Below are 18,402 nucleotides of genomic sequence, written 5' to 3' on the forward strand. Positions count from 1 at the left end.
CGTTTCACGATCGGGAGAAACGGCAAAGATGATGCAGCGATGAAAAGCAGGGACGTTTTAACTGATTTAAACATTTCGAATTGTCTTCTATAAAGGACTGATTATGTAAAGAAGATCATTCCATCAAACCAAATGCTTTGAGTTGTGCACAGTGATGATCTCTACAAAATTTCTTTCTCTCATTTTTTTTAACAATGTTAATTTATTTCAAAGTCTCAAATTCTAGTTTCGATTTTTGTACACTGAGAGAATTTTCTCTTAGAATTTACCCTAAAAATCATGGTAATCGTGAGACAATATGGTCATAAACTGCATAGTAAAATTAATCAAACATATTTTATATTTTATTGTGATGGATATTATTATTTTTATTGTGATAAATATTAATCAGAGAAACTCTCATATTGTCCCACGATTACCACGATTTTCAGGGTAAATTCTAAGAGAAAATTCTCTCTGTGTATATTTCTTGTAATTGTTCTGTACTTAATGTGACACGAAAATTGTTGAGTTAGTATCCCATAGTGTCAATCCGTTTTTTAAATTATGAATCTTCTGGACTCAAATAGTAAAACATCCCTGACGGCTAGCTCATCGCGGCAAAAGAAAAATGTGCAATGCCTACCAGTTGTTTCAGAAACGACAGCGGTCCGACGTTGATCATCTCGCCGCCAAGTTGCACCAGGATGTAATTGAGCACGCCCAGCACGGTGATGCACTCCGCCGCGGTGCGGACGACGTCCGTTATCTCCTCGGGCCACTGCAGCAGCACAGCATCCACGTCCGCGGGCCTGAAGTACACGGCTAAGGATAGCGAGGCCAGGTGAAACACCAAGATAATCAATCGCTTCAGGAACTGCAACTTTTCAGCGGAGAATAGATGTCGGCGTATGCATCTACGAAACTTTCCGCATCGATTGGCCGGGACATAAGAGCAAAGTTTTACGAGCGGTAATATAGAGGCGCGGGGAGAATTCGTGAAAATATCATCGGTCCCGGGGCTAAGCTCAAAAGGTCTCTCCGGATACGAGACGAACATTCGAGATGACGCATTTCTGATCTCTTGCATATATATCTCTTCGGATCGGTTGTGGATCGTATCTATTCTCGAATTTCGAGTATCGAGAGAGCGGTAATTTGTGATCCAAAAAGATATATCTGACAATGAGATTTTTCGGAATATATGATAAAAATTATTTTTTTTCTTTACACATTTAATATCGCACGTCTGTTTATCCATAAAACGTCAATTCTTAACGTGACAAAAAAAAATTCCATGATTCGAGCTATACGCGACATTGTTGGGATATCCCGCGTTATATCGCTCCATAAATGTATATAATTGTATTATCGCACGATAATCTAATTAACAAATGCAATGTTTAACGTCTTTCGTTTTATCTTTATTCCGCGTTATCGCGCTGCTTGTTTGTAAAGCGAGCGATTGTACGCGCTTCGTTTAACGGATAAAATCGCTCTAACCAAGTACTCCTGGGATTGACTCCGCTATGATCCGATAATAGGGAAATCATAGCCCCGGACGGGTACAGTAATACTGCATATTGCGTCTATGTGCGGTCCGAGTGTGGCCGTGATTAGTGCCATAAATGGGACACGTTATGGACGCGGTGCAGTTATAATATGCGCGATACGCGAGCTCGTCTGCTAGAGGCTTCAGCGTACGTACGAAAGCTCGTTTGTGATGCGATCGTAATTGCAATCACAGTCTGCCCGTATAACTTCGATAGCCATCGTTTCAAAATCACTGAGCCACCATTGGCCCGCGACGGAGTGACTTGAAATAACCGGCGCAATTATACTACCATCGCCGAAAGCCTCATCGACGTCACTCGACCGATCGGCTCATCGACGTTAATCGTTCCAAGTCACGAGAGAAAGAGAAAGAGAGAGAGAGAGAGAGAGAGAAATCGACATCGCGCAAATCAACAACTAGATGATATGCGATTATAGACGCGCAACTGCATCGAAGCCCCGTGAAAATTTAATCGCTATTCTATCAATTTTTAATAAACATCGCTTTCTTGCATTTCCGCATTATTCTTCTTCAAAAATTAACGTTTCCTAAATATTTTAAGAATTCTTTTCCGAATTGTTGTTTACATAATTATTTAAAATAATGATTTAATAAGAGAGAATTTTCTCCTTTTCAAAGTTTTAGAGAAGAATTTTATATTCGATAAAAACTAAAATGACAAATTACCCGATAATCTCTCTCGTGACTCGAGCTGTTATTTTTTTTAAGAAACATCATTTATCGGTATTTATCGATATAGGCGATATATATTCAGGCGACTCGCGTCGTCGACATAAAATACACAAATGTTTGAAAAAGCATCGCGATGTAAGCCGATCATCTTTAAAATGGTCACGTAAAGAGATTTCTTCAATGTGACTTGGCGATATTTAAAATTGGCTCTCAGTGAACACAAAAATATCTCCAAGTGCACATGGATATATACATGTAGAACATTCTTATCAATGATCAATTCTTTGACAAGTTTAGAATCAGTTTATCTTTAATTATATATAATATTTAATAAGAGCTCTCATTACAACCTTGCTTAACAAAACAATAGCTCCTTTGGCAATGGATAATTTTCTAATATATTATAAAATTTAAAGTAAACTCATAATTTTTTTAAAGTAATATGTACGTTCTACATTTTGTTCGATATTATTTGTTGAGAAAATTTCGCTCAGAAATTATTTGAAAAAATTATCAAAGAAGTAGACATTATTTGATTAAACTTGACCATTTAATATGCTTGTTACTATAAAATATTACTGACTATATATGCAGATGAAACATGCAAAATGCAAAAATATAAAACTGAGAGGGACTACAGAATATAAGAAAAGAAAAATTTTCTTTTGTTCGCTATAAGAAGTTCTATGAATAGTTGTATGAATAGTTGTGTATCCAATAGAATTACAAGCTTTGAAAAGAGCTGCCTGTGTCTAATACGTTTGGTGAAAGCATAAGATAAATCCTGAATATCGTAAATGTCAGACACATTATTATAAAATTATTTTATCTTCCTGGCACACGCACGAAACACACAATACACGTTCGTCCATAAAAAAAGGTGATATTTCTTAATTTCGATATATGTCATGGAAAGTATTTATATATGCTTGATACTACAATTAAAAAAAGCTACCTTCGGCGAGAAGACTACTTATTTTTCAAGCCGATTATTTTATCCCAAAACAATATGTAAAAAAAAGATATTCAGAGTGGCATTAAAAAGAATGAATTAATAAAAAGATGAGATCTCTCGGTGCGGTGCGCTACGTGACGTTCTATCGTTACAAACAAAATCTCAGGTCATTGTGACAAAGTCAAGCATAAAGGCGACGAGACGTTGAAAAACTTGGAAATATAGTAACGTCTTATAATTGAACGAGAAACGAGCGGGAACGCCATCACGTGGACGCACTTACTCGCGCGAAGGTCTTCCATTTTTCCTCAAGTACTCGCTGAATAATACCACCGTCCAGCATGTCCAAGTGCTCCTCCTTCGTACCGTTCAGAATGATAAATAGCGCGGAGTTCCAGTCTGAAATAGAAATTCGGAGAGAGCCATTTGCGGTTAATGGAACATCGCTTTAGGGTTTGCGCCGCGATAATTATGGGTTTTGCATTAGTGAGCGTGCATATAGCATCGCGGAGTATACAGATGCAGGTTGCGCCTTTTCGACATTCCTCTCCCTCGCTGCCGCATCCGGCACGAAAGTTTTCCGCCGCCCTAAGATCGGAGGACCAAAAACTTCTGCTGTCATTAATGTTTCATTAAACAATGTCCGTGTAATCACCGAATAAACGATACAGCGTGGTCGAAAAATGATCATGAACATCCGTGGTTGACGAATTAAAATATTTGAATCACAATTATCGATTTTGATGAAACATTTTAACGGGATCGATATAATACGTCTTTCGCTCTGTCGAATCGCGTTGTGCATTATTAAGCGCAACGTTCACGTGCACGTTACTATAGGAGTCTCGGTTGTGTATATGTATCGATCGTATGCATCTGTCGTCGCACTTTGCCCGGCTTTGGCGCGAACGCTAAAGTAATTGGAACTTGGAGGATTGTATCCTCGGGAGTCCTTAATTACCGCTCGACACGGCGAAGGTGCACACGGTAGCTTGACCCGTCAAAAACATTGTTCTCCCGCTTTGGAGAGATCCAGTATATTACATATTATATTTTAAGCTATTTCGGTATTTTGTGATATACATATAACCCGCGTTATACAATATTTTTTTTAATTTTTAAATATAAAATTTTAGAGAAAATAGTGAACATACACATACAGAAAACAAATTTTTAATAGAGAGATCTCGAGACAGAATTATGAGTTTCGATAACAAATACGCACATGTATAATAGTATATGCAGAGGATTTTGCACTGTTCGAAAAGCTCTCAAATGATTATATATTTATTAATTCCAGAGGATAGAGCTTGTGGATTTCACGCAGACCGCGCGTACATCCGATGTTAATGCCAATATCTTCGATCATCCGGTCTTCAATTTTGCATGATGGCCACTGATCTCCCGACTCCAAGCCGGCGAAGTTACTAACGCGTATCTGTTACCGCAGCACGTAATTATATCTGACTTGAGAGTAAGCAAAGCCATATAGTTTTCCCCGAGTTTCCCTCAGAGTATACCCTCTTGGCTACTATCTAGTAACCTCGGCCGGACATTGAACCGAGCTTAAATAACAAAGTACCACTTGGGGCATTCCATTTCCTCCGATCGGCAATAATTATTTTGAAGAACTGATATCTAACAAAATTAATCGAAACGTATCCTCGAAGTAGATGAGATTTAAAAATTTGCAAACTTGTATAATAAAAAAGAGATCCTTTCGTAAAATAATAATAAATTTAAATTTAAATTATATTCAAATTAAAAATAAATTATTTATAATGGCATTATTAAAGTTATTTAAAAAATAAGGCAAGTTATAAATCTTTAATAATGCAAAATCCTTGAGACTACAGCTTATAAATTATAAATTTGATTCTGTGCCGAGATAATTAAATTATTGTACATTCAATTACACTGTAAAGAATAAATTTATTGCCAGAATTTACTTTATCTGTAAGATAATCCTTTATTTAGCCTGCTCTTTTAGGATTTGCCACCATTTAATTTCTAAGGCTCTCTATTATTGCCATCGTGATAAAATCTGCGTGATATGCGACTCTGTGCTAGATGTTCTCGAAATAGACATCAGCACACCTCTATATTTCTCTCGGGTCGACAAGTCGATAGGTTCTGGTATCAAAGTTAAATAATAGAAGAGAAAGAAGCTCCGTGACAGCTCAACAGATAATTAAAATCGCATTGGTGTCTACTGGGTGTCGTCAAATTCTAAAGCAATTTTTTCTGACAAAAATTTGATTTGTATTTTATGTTTGATACTGAAAATTAAATAAATTAAGCACACAGAAGTGTAAATAAGCAAATTGTCGCGTTTGTCTAATGTTAAAAAAGTTGGGCTATTTATATTCTGTGATAAAAATATTATATTTAATATAACATATTAAAAAACTAACAATATATTCTCCAAAAATGTATGTTTTATATAAATTGATGTAGAATATATATCAATAAATGTTATGACGTCTATAAACGGAATACCCTATAGACAACTGTTATCGCGGAAATTTTGAGTGTATACCTATATATATATACACGTATATATGAGCCCTCTATATATAGTATCATAGCGTCTATAAATGTAAATGCCAACCGATATAACAAAAGCAAAGAAAATCGTTTCGTTAACATAATTTTCTGCTCTTTCCGTAATGCATAGTATAACCACATAATCCTGCTTTTACAAAATATAACAAATATAATTATTACATATTAATATGAAACCAAGAAGTTTTACATGTACAGCTTTCGTTATAACGTAAAACACAAGGATTTATGTGAGCTCGTTTATCTAACCACTAAAAGTTAAAAGATTATAAATTTAACCAGAAAATGCAACTAATTTAATGTTAAATTTCAGTATTAATTTAGAGAAAACAGCGAAACCATATTTCTTTCTCTCGCATCGTAGAAGGTAATTTATTTCCTATAGAGAAATTCTTTACATTCGCGCATAATTCTTTGAATAATATTCCTAAAACATATTTTCCACAATACTCTCGAAATGTGAATTTCAGGTCAATGTACTTGAAAATTAAATTAAAAGTTAAAGTAAATCAGAGCTTAAAATAAAACAAAATATTTTACACGATCACAAGTGGAATATTTTTGCTTTCGCATGAGCAATTTTCGCGAACTCGTTTGCACTCGAGAGCTGCCGGAATTCTCTATGGCTATAGCTTACATGCGAAAAAAAGTCTAAAATAGGAGTTTGTGCGACATGAAAGAGGGCAAGCGTCTTAACGATCGCACACATCAGAACCTCTGTCCCCGGCCCAACAATATTGTAAGAAAGTCTCAAAGTCTCAATGTGACGCCATGACGTTTACACGCGATTAATATTGTCATATACGACGATTTTTCACAAGTTAATCGCGTCGCACGTAAATTTACATAAACATATAGCATATTATAATCTCGACCAACAAAATGTCTAGCACAAACTGTCCGTGATGCAAAAATTTTGTAACTTTTATTCCGAGTTTTCGAAACTTTTTCGCGAAATACTCACACATGGCCACGTTTTCATGCTCTTATTTCAATATGTATTTATATTATCGTTGCGTATTTTTATATGCCGCAGAGAATTAATCCGTGGATGATTGTGTCGCGAAAAATGATGGCGCGAATTGCGCGTCCCGAAATTGCGTGGTCTTTTTCTGCAGTGCAGATATGATAGCGGAAGTTACACGAAAATAACATTTCGCGCGAGCGTCGCACACGCTTGCGACGCAAGTCTCGGATTAAAGCGGGAGAAAAACGTCGACGGAAAGAACGTCGACGAGGGGAATGGCTTTTCCGCTGGAAGCTCGATCTTTGACCGTCGTCTCTTTTCGAGGCTTTGTTGGCCAATCGCCACCACCCTCTAACTCTTATTCTTCCGACTTGGTTCTTTCTCTCCCTCTCTCGCCCCCTTACTCTGGCCTTGGTTTTAAAGTAATTAAGCGCATTCGTGGAAGAGACTTTTGTCGAAAATTCGACTCGCCTCCCTATACGGCTGCTTTCTCGAGGTTACTTTTCTCCATCCGAGTGTACTCCATCGTCATTTTTTGCAAGATCGGGCGACGTTTGTGCTTGCAACGAAAATACCCGTACCACGAGAGGGGCAAATAGGTATAGATGGGCGGATAGACGGCTAGGAAGGAGAGAGATCGAAGGGATAATGGATTCCGAAACTAAATGAAACGCGAGCACCCGCGCACCGCTGCGTCAGGTCCGCAGCTAATCTCGAAACTTCGTTAAATGCCCGTAATTGCATCCTGGTACGAGCCACCGCGCGCTTCCAGGCATCCGCGTCGCGCTTCGCGGTATTCTTATTCGGAAATAACGCGCCCACGAACGCATCCATTTCTCGGCAACGCTTTCCATGGCTCAGCCGCGAACTTCGATACAATTTCACGCAAGTTTGATTGGGGGGTAGCTCCTAAAATACGAACGCAGCAACATGCGAAATTTGGTTCTATCCCTGTTCTCTGTGGTTCTTTGTTGGAAAATTTTGGTGACATGATAAAGGGTAAGCTCGAGAGTAAAATCAGATTGTATCACCTTGGACAGAATGCTCCATCGGGGATACCATCGGTTCGCGCTCGAATATCAATACGTTACTTGTTGAAAATTCTCTATGAAATTAAAAAAAAATCGGTTACTCCGAAACGAATCAATGCAAAACATATTCTTTCGGCCGCACACACACACACACACACACACACACACACACACGTTCTATAATATATATTTCATAAATATTAAACTTTAAAGAAAAATGGAATTTTTATATCTATGTGACTCGACAAAAAGTATAACAAAAAATATTTTTAAAAAAATTTGCAAAAATCTCTTATTGAATTGTTTTTAGAGATTATTTGTACTGATCGTTGTCATTGAAATTGTGACTTTTATAAGAAAAAAAAAAAAAAAAAAAGTTTTATCACAGCAATCAACCAGAAATATATTAATAAAGCTTAAGAATGTACCAATTTCTCGGTGAAACTTATTATATACATAATTAAATCGTTTATGTAAATTATCGATCACAAATTATATCGCTGTAATTTATATCATATTTCCTAAAAACATTTCATTTATCTCACCGGATTCCAATTAAATGAGAAATCGACTTCAATTCGAAATTACCGTCAAAATAGGAAAATATCGACGCGATAACGATGGAGAAAGGAGCGACGATAACGAGCCAATATTTCAGTCAGTTTTTACCGGCGAATTGCATGTTATATCATATGCAATGTCGCGAAAAGTTGCTAGCAGTATAGTTTACTATCCGGCTGCGACACACGTTCGACGTGTAAGAAAACTTTGTAAAATTTCTTTTTTCCTCTAAGAACTTTGCAACCCGATTTTGTCCTCGATTTTGCCCCGGTATCCAATTTTACGGGAGAAGATAGTCCCTTCTTGTTCTCGGTATATTAGTCCTCTTCCTCTCGCTCGCTACCTTCTCCACTCCTGTCGCTGACACTCGCGTCACAATTTTTGCTCTATCCCCGCCTTCTTCTTGTTGAAATGCTTTACATGAGAGACAAACCGTATGTTGGAAACCGTGAGGACAACTTTACATAGCATATATGATACAGCGTAAAAAAAAATCCAGAGCGGAATAATTTACCGAATATTCCGAAAACCCTCCTGACGAGATACCTCGTTCCTGACTTAAAATATATTGTAATATTCGAGAGTATGTGTGTGTATATAACTATATGTGAAAAGCAAGAGAAGCTTGGAAGCTAGGTAGAGTAGAGTAGAATAGAGTACTGATTTATTTCATATCCAAGAACACATAAGCTCCTTCGAAACACACAATATAATATAAAGAAAAAATAGAGAAAAGAAATAATAAATATAAAAAATAAAAAATAAATACTAAAAATGTGTGATATCAAGAATATAATAAAACGATGAAATTGTAAAAAAATATTGCATAAACTCTTTTCAAAATTAGGAGAATCAAATAAGAATTGCGTAAATCTAAAGAAAGATTTCTCTCAGCAAGGAGTGCTATAAGGAAAAATTCAATTCCTCTAGAGCAAATTAAAACAAATTGAATTTTTGAAACATAAAAGAACTGAAAGCAAAAGAGAGGAGGGAAATAGAGAAATAAATGCTATACTATATAGGATGAATAAAAGAAGAGCAACGTGATGCAGTGTCGCTACGATGGTAATATTACTATTCGGGAACATCTCGGCCTTGACTCGTCGCAATTAGTTGGGAAACATGCGACAAAGTAAGGACCTACTTGAAGGCGCACGATCCGGTGAACCGTGAATGACGATTCTCGTAGAATCGTCTTGGCGTAATTCGATTAGCTTTACGACGTACTTGTTCTGCCGTCTGGTAGCAGCGTGTCGAGGGCATTGAGGGGATACGCCGAGCAGGTGATATTACTGTAACGCCAGAACTCCCGCGCGGACAGCTCCAGCATCTCACGGAAGACTTCGGCACGCCCAAGCTGGCAGGCGAGTGTCAACGGGGTCAAACCCGCAGCATTCACGATTCCGTTGCGAGCAGGAAGCTTTGGATGTCGCAGAGCATAGCCGAACATATCCTACGTCAAACAACGATTCTATATGTTCGCTATTCTATTAGAATGTAAATTCTCGTGTTCAATTACTATGAGACGGAATTGTATGTGAATGACATGAGTGGAATCAGAACAAAATTTAAACTTTAAATTTATTAAAAAACTATAAAATTTGATGTAAATATGCGGACAATTAATTTAATCGGAAAATATATAAAAAAAGAAACTTCAAAAAAAGATATATAACAAAATATGACCCTGCCTTCTCGAATGTGATATAAGTTTTATTCTTTTAATACGCGTCAATACGCACCAGTTTATCACAAACTACGACCATGTGCAAAATCATATTTCCGAAAGAATCCTGCTCGTCGGGATCCGCGCCGACATCAAGCAGCAGATTGTAAACGCTCTCGTTAGCGCAGCAGGCGGCCCAGGCTAGCGGGTACTCGCCCAAATACGCGAGTCCCTCGTAATCGGTGTTTCTAGCGGGGTTCATCCTCTGCTGATCACGCGGTAAGAAAAAGCTGCCGATAGCCCGCTGCGAGATAATCGCGCCTGCATCGACCAGGTCTTGCACGAGCTCATTGTTGTTATAGGCGATCGCCAGATGAAGGGCGCTCGCGCCAAGGTATTCCTCGCCCTCGACGACGTCGATGGCGAGTCGCGGGAAGCACTTGAGCAGTATGCGCGCTATTCTGGTGTGAATCCGCGTGTCGCATATGATGAGGACGTGCAGCAGGGCCTCGCCCAAAGAGCCTCTATACTGCATCTGCCAACAGGCTTCATGATCGTTCCACTGCGCGAGCGGATCGAAGCGCGACAGTGAGGCCTCGATCGGCAGCACGACTTGCTCGAGGTCGCGGAATTTCCAGCGCAGATATTCGGCGCGATTGATCACCTGGCCTTTACCATCCGCGTACAACAGGATGCCGAATTGTTCGCGCACCAATTTCTCCACTTCTGGCTGACCGCCCTGATTATACGCCTCGATCAGCTCGCCGCCCTTCTTGTAATTAGCCAACCGGTACAGCAGGCACTGATCTTCGTTGCTTGCCTGGCTGATCACGCGATCGAGAATCGAGCCGGCGTTAACCTGGCTACCGCGACCAACGCGACACGAGCAAATGCCACCCATTCAGACATATCCCTTCGCTGTCGATCGGGAGAAAAGCGCGGAAAAGTGCACGCTATCGCACCTTCGTCATGTCCACGATTTTTTCGATTCCCCGCCTGCTTCGTCGGCTCCTTATCAGCTAACGTCGCCCGAACGGAATCCCACTCGAGTGTCTCTAGACGTTCTCAAGGTCGGGCAGCGCGCCATTTCCGTCACGATAAAGCGAAAAGCCACTTGGCCGTATGGCTACTCACGACTGACTCCATTGATATAACACTCGAGATTCTCTTACCCCCGACGAGAGGCGGCATAGCACGAGTGGAGAAAGGGAGAGAGAGGGCGAGGGTGCTGGTATATTCGCACTATAGCAACCGGCCAATCCATAAACGGTACCTGGTGCAGACGGACACGACAGGGTCACCATCACCGCTATCGTGCTACAGTAAATTTGGAAGCGTTTTTTTAAACGAGTTTATCAGAAATGCGCTGCTAAAAGATGAACAGCATGAAACGTCAATAATTCAGGGTAAGCTGTTCGTTTAGCACCGATAATTTTAGGCCGATCCGGTTTTCGCACGATTTGACAGATTGCCCAAACTCATGATTCATTCGTAATCCGCACGTTGGCCTTAACACACTTTCCTGCACCTGGATATATGCGCAAATGCTTATTTTGAGGCCAGTTGCAAGGACGAATGCATTATCGCGTATAGATATAATAAATTAAATAAAAAGAGTAAAAAGAAAAGAGACATTTAATGAAATTATAAAATTGTTCGCTGCATACAAACGCGAAAATCAGATTGACTAGGTAAAATAGCATATAACTAGATAAATGAATGATATTAATCACTTGGATTATTTTCTGTTTTTATTAATTTAATCGAGATAAAAATATTAATTGCATTTTTTTGTATGCAAGCGTTTGCATTCAGACCCGGTTTCGCGCTTCATTACATCCATATTTACGGTAGGAATGTTGAAATCAATTTCCCATCCCTCGAATAAAACAGTTACGCGCAACGTGTGTGCATCTGTGTTTAAAGTGTATTCGTATTTAACTGAAACGCAGCGAACATTCCATTCCCGTCGAATTGGAACATTGCAATAATACGTATATTGTTACGTTGCTGGCATCTAAAATTAGTATTACGTTGATGCGCCGCACAAAATACTGATCTATATGAAGAGATTATGGTAACTCGTACTCAAACGTTACACGTTTGCCATCAGCTTCAGCGAGTAAGATTAGCTTGTAAGATCATCTTCATCGTTTAAGAGCAAATTCCTCTTTGTATGATCGCGAGAAATCGCGAATGATTCCGCGCATGAAAATCGCGATGAAATCCTACGTATGGCGCATATTTCATCGCGGTTGACAAATCACCATTGTCCTCGTTCGACGAATGGTATATAGTCAATGTATTATAGCTATACGGTTATGCGCTATTGTAAATTGATGCCTCGTCATTCTTCGAATAACTGCGAAAAAAAAAACAGGCATTTTGAATCCGGCGTTTCACCGACGAGCGCCGGATGGATCGAGCAGACATGTGTTGGCGCGGCAATAGCCGGCGGATGCGGAATTGCAGGTGGCATGTATTACAATCTGTCGAGTTTATCTGATTCATATATGCGCGAGGAGTAAGTACCTAAGTGGACACTTTGCGAGCGCGGACATTTAACGCTTTTTCAATTGGAGAATCTGAGCAAATGCCTGAAGGCGGTGGCCATATTCTTGCGAAAGTTCAATTAATCTCAAGGATGAGTCATCCTATTTTGTACCCACATGTATACGCTCTCAATTTATCATTAGTATATTTAAAAGTTTCAATCGAAACAGAATACAATTTATATATCGCACAATCGTCGAGCTGACAATGAGTTCAAAATCGGAAAGGCTAAAATGATATTTTGCAGAACATTTGAAATGTCATTCTGGGATATTTTTTACGCTCTTCTATTATTTATTGTTCCATCTTTATAAATGTTCTGGTTTTCGTTGTCCTAAAAATATTTGGTAGCCAAAAAAAGATTTCTTTCATTATACACGATAAAATTTCGCGTTCCTAGATTAAAATATTTTTGTTATAAATGTTGTTAAACCATGCGCTTTCAATTAATACATTGTTTATGCAATTCGATATGCAAACTCACTTTTTTTCCATTCGTTATGGGGAGCAACCGCAACAATACCGTGAGTTTGCCCAACGTGATAAACTTCCAAATTTACACAGGCACGGTGGAATCTAGGGAAAGAGATAACGTTTGGTATCCGCGCGTGTGACGTCGTAATATATACAATAAAATGTATTTCCACAAACTGTCATGCGTTTGACAAACGCGAGGGACTTCGTAATATGTTCAATATCTATATATACGAATATGAATGAGAGGATTATCATCGAATGTTGAATCGACGCGAAGTTACGATCACGTAATTTATTCGCGAACCGCTATGTATACTATTGTACTTGACACGAATCGAATTTTTTTCGCAGAAAAAAACGAATTTTTTCAATGTCATTTTCGCTAGTTTATATAATATATTATTTTATATAATATATAATACAAATTCATAAAAATTCAACATCATTTTCGATATGATATTTAAATCGTCGGACTTAAAGACGGAAAACGCTTATACAGTCCAACGAGAATTAGAATTTTCTAGATGCGTCATCATCGTTATCTACACCGTACGGCGAAAGGAAATGCATGGCTATATATCTGGACGAAGCAATTACGAATATTTTCTAGCACGGATGAGTCAACATGTGCGTCGCACGTCAAACTCGCCCGGTACCAGTCTCGACAGGAGGCACGTATATATTTGTCACTGATTCAAGGCTGGTGCCCACCCGTGCGTGCACGGAAAGCTAATATAACTTTAAGAGAACAAACACAATGAAAGATAACATTATGAAGTTAACGATGTGCAAATATGATTTTAGATGCGCACACGTGTGAGCTGTCATCAAGCAAAAATATATTTCGTCGAATGTATATTATAGCTACACTAATTTCTCATCTTCACTTATGTATGATAATGAGAAATGTGTAAACAATTTCTGTGTACTTATTATTGTCGCAAAATATATACCCATACTTTTCTTATATCTCTATCTTATATTTCTTCTTAACGATAATTCATATACGTCGCGTTACTTTCCTTGGCTACATGAGAACTTTTGTATATGATGCTTTTGTATATTACCCTTAATCGACTCAGCTCAAGCTTTTCAAAAGGTGAATTGCAAAGTCTAATCGCACACTGTTTGCGGTTAACGAGCTAATGCGTTTGTCAAGTCGTGGCCACGTAACAGATTATGCAGTGTCAAGAAAAGATCTTGACAAGAAAATGTTCGTTATTTCTTTTTTTAAAGTTGTCATCAGAACCATTGTTATTCCGTAAAAAAATACGCCAGTGACAACTTAATTATAGTTTTATATACAGACAGACCGTTTTAACTTTAAGTTTAAATTACTAAGTCAGCATATCAGTATACTCTTTAAAATATTTTAAAGCCAACATGACGACGAATTCTCACTTGATTTATGCAGAAAATTACGCTTCTTATAAATATATAATGTTTCTTACTTTAAAAAATTAAAGTGTCGCTCAAACAAGATCCCGTAATTACGAATATCGTATATAAATTATTGTGTCGTTATTTATTAGCAATTTGCGAACAATAATGTTCTAGCTCTTTCTGCTTCTTCCTGCACGACATAATAAAATTTATATAACGTAAATGCGCAAATATAAAGATACAACAATACGATAAATAGTAAATAATATGAAAGAAATATAATGTTATTACGTATGTTACTGCAAAAGCAGCGAGAATAAACACTCCTTTTAATTGCCTACGGCAATCTTTGTCGCGTCAATATAAAAACAATGAAATCTACTGATAAACATGAATAAAAACATTGATAATTAGCATATAAAAATACATTGTTCAAAGATATATTAAGAAAGAAAGAAATAATCTAAACGTAATTAAGATGTATTTTATCTCTTAATGAGATGATCTTAATGAGATGATCTTGATGAGCGATGAATATAGTGATATAATGACGTATTATTCTTTACTGCATTAGCCTATTGCATATCACACACAATACATAAAATTATACAATTATAAAAAATACGAGAACTATGTAGCAAATTAACGTGATTCGGTATTGTATTTTTGAAATAGACGAGAAACTTCTCGCATTAAATTTGCATTATTTCAGACGTCTTTTTTACGATTAAGACACTGTCGATGCGGAATAGGATACGGAAAAATTCCAGCTATTTCCACGACAATAAAATTTAGGAGTTCGATGCTCGAAAATCCGTTCGAACTAGAGAATTGAATGCGGTGTTTAAATTATGCACGCCGCGTCTTTCGAGATACAATTTAACCGATTGCTCGGCAACCGATTGCAGTGGCAAGAGTCGACGACGACGACGACGACGAAAGCAGTCGCCTTTCCCCCCCATTATACCGGCTCTTCCGCATCATAAATTATAGCGACTGGTACACTCGGGCCGGAAGGATCGCAGGAAGCGGGCCACGAAGCCGAAAACAACAGCGTGATCCACATTGCAATCGACCCGTGAAATGCATTTTCGCGAAATTACCAGCGGCCTGTGAATGAACACGATGCGATGCGGCGCGGCGCGGCGCGACCGATCCGAAAATTCGTCCCAAAATCCCGGCTACATCGGACATACGCAATTACTTTTAATCAAACTGTCTGTTGTTTGCAGGCCACCGTGTGTCGGTGTGGTTACTGAACGCACGACTTAACGGCGTATTCGATCCAGACCTGGATCTCTCTCTTTCTCCATCTCTCTTTCGTTATTAACCTATCGCATATTCACATACATTTGGTGACTAATCGCGTCGACGAAACAATAGGCTGACGCAGTCGTACCGCGAACGAGGACGCGGTATATTTCATTATGTTTCGATGATGCAATGCAGAATAAGTTGTGATTAAAAAATTGTTTCTTACATATTTCATCAGAAATATGGATAGGATGTATCATTAAATAAAAATGTTAATGTACTGCTAAGAATCAATTCTCGAGAAATCTGAATCAAAGGATAGAAAAATAATTGATTAGATTGAATAGATTACGTAATTGAGCAAAAGTCTATTATATTCTGTTGGGCGCATAATTTATATCCTAAAATTTTAAAGATATAAATATTTTTAAGATTCACACAATTGCTTAAATATCTTTTCTTTCCTAAAAATAATTTAAATCGCTCGATAAGTTTGATGTTTAACAAGCTGAAAAATGTTTCATTCTCCGAACTATTGTTAAGTCAACAAGTTAAAGCTCGTTTTCTGATTTAATTCTGAATTACAATTTGACTTTGATTTTATGATAAGTGCATTTGATATATTTGCTATAAATACCGCTATTAATTCAACGCATAAATAGCAGCTATATAATAATGACTGACACATGAAAATATCTGCTTAGAATCGATAATAAGTACAATGAATTCATTGTACACTGAGAGAATTTTCTCTTAGAATTTACCCTGAAAATCATGATAATTGTGGAACAATATGGTATAGAAAGAATTTTATAAGAATTTCTCTAATTAATATTTATCACAATAAAGATAATATCTATCACAATAAAATGTAAAACATGTTTGATTAATTTTACTAAACTGCATAGTAAAATTAATCAAACATATTTTATATTTTATTGTAACAGATATTATTATTTTTATTGTGCTAAATATTAATCAGAGAAATTCGCATAAAATTCTTTCCATACCATATTGTCCCACAATTACTATGATTTTCAGGGTAAATTCTAAGAGAAAATTCTCTCTGTCTAGCTATAATTTTGCGCAGAATTCGTATGAATTACGTATATAGGAAAAATTCGTAGAAGTAACAAAACAAGCAGCAAATGTTCGTGCATCTTATACTTATTCAAGATAATAGAAAAAAATATAAATTACATGATATTCCAACTGTTGTCTGTGAATATTATCAGAAAATAAAATGGTTACATAAATTTACAGTACCGACATATTCAATCATTGACAAGATAATCGTATATAATAAGAGAGTGTTTCACCATGTAACTAACGCTTTTATCAACTTTTACGAAATCAAGCAAAAATTATAGGTAGGTAATTCTTGTATGCAGCTTTGATAATAACACAGCAATTATAAAAAGATATTATAATTAGAGTTCTAAATATATATCGCCTTTGCTTTAAAACACAAGTCTCTTGCCGATATTTTTTAATGAAAATGTTTATAAAATTTTCATGTATTTGTGTGTATTTCATATATTTCGATCATTAAAATTTAATAATATTTTTCGCACATTTATGGATATTTATGGATTTTGAGAAAAAATGATAGAAAATAGGTCTTTTTGTAAAAATATTCATTTAAATAGTAGTTAAAAGAATAATTATTTGGATTAGTATGTTACCTTGTGGTTGTACGGAGAATTCCGGTGTTGAAGCATCTCATGAGGCAAATCTCGCCTGTTTCCGAAGTTTCTCATGTAGCGGATTTCTTACGCAGAAGCGCGCAAGCATAGTAGCGGTACACCGATGCGTGCCCGCGTGTACACACAGGCGTGTTGTGAGATGCACGATAATTATCGTGTTCCGCTGCACTAGTTGGCCCGTCACCGCGCGCGCGATTTCCATAATAATAATAATAATAATACCCGCATATACACAGACACACACTAATACTAATATGCGTATCACCCTCGGTTGCGCTACATGTGCGATAAGGATTCTCCGAACCAAGTACCTCCTCCATCCCCCCGCTAACCTATATTTTCGCCAAGATTATATAGAATCTTTCAACATATATTATATATTATATGTATGTATATATATGTATATCGACATTCTGAAAATATTGCTCGCGCCATTTATCTTTTCTCATTTTTCTCGGAAAGTCTCGCGATTATTCTCTAAATGCGAACCAACAATAAGTCGACGACAGACACGATAATTTATATGGCGTTTACTCGGAACAACAGTATTACTCATCGGCATATGTACATACGTCCCGATTGGCATTTGCGCTAAAATTAAATACACGCGGCACAGAAAGTATACGAAAATAGATACGTGGCGAAAAATATGACGAAATTTCACGTAACGATAATCGTCCCGATATCTTACGCAATTGTTTACTGAAACGCAGTTTCATAAAAAAAAAAGAAAAAACAGTCATGAATAATGCGAATTGTATAATTGTATACATACATACACTATACTTATGCATCTCAGCAGCGGAATTAATGCAGAATTATACGAAGATATCGATATCGAGGAAAAACCCGCGATACATATGAATCACAACAGATCACATGCAGCGTTCCCGTCATACTCGCAGTCACGTGTTGTTTCCCGCCACACTTGCCGTCCCATGCTGCACCGCGCCACGGTCATGTGACTTATGTCACGTGACGTAAGTAACGTGACCACCGTCGACGCGTTATTCACTGTCCGGACCGTGATCGGGGGATCGTATATAGCCGGGACACC

General features: G+C 37.5%; 1 protein-coding gene across 8 annotated transcripts in view; it reads right to left on the bottom strand.

Annotated features, from left to right (window-relative positions):
* Iav (transient receptor potential cation channel subfamily V iav) overlaps nucleotides 1-18,380 on the bottom strand; it is a 37,931-nt gene extending 19,551 nt beyond the window's left edge. For 2 of the 8 annotated variants that reach the window (XR_014425240.1, XM_083036949.1), the window contains exons 1-4: nucleotides 10,049-15,895; nucleotides 9,534-9,759; nucleotides 3,466-3,581; nucleotides 626-862 (exon numbers count right to left, since the gene is read on the bottom strand). Coding sequence is in view for 7 of the 8 variants with exons in the window: in XM_083036949.1 (XP_082893075.1) it covers nucleotides 626-862; nucleotides 3,466-3,581; nucleotides 9,534-9,759; nucleotides 10,049-10,873 (1,404 nt within the window). In the remaining variant the exon portion in view is untranslated. Of the gene's footprint in view, nucleotides 1-625; nucleotides 863-3,465; nucleotides 3,582-9,533; nucleotides 9,760-10,048; nucleotides 15,904-18,120 lie in introns of those variants that run through there. The other 6 variants (XM_083036945.1, XM_083036944.1, XM_083036943.1 and 3 more) reach the window with 6 other exon arrangements.
* Between the last annotated feature and the right edge of the window lie 22 nt (nucleotides 18,381-18,402).

The sequence above is a fragment of the Prenolepis imparis genome, unplaced genomic scaffold (genome assembly GCF_030444845.1).
Source record: "Prenolepis imparis isolate NDT839.2.m4 unplaced genomic scaffold, iyPreImpa1.0 SCAF_4, whole genome shotgun sequence".
NCBI classification, from domain to species: Eukaryota; Metazoa; Arthropoda; class Insecta; order Hymenoptera; family Formicidae; genus Prenolepis; species Prenolepis imparis.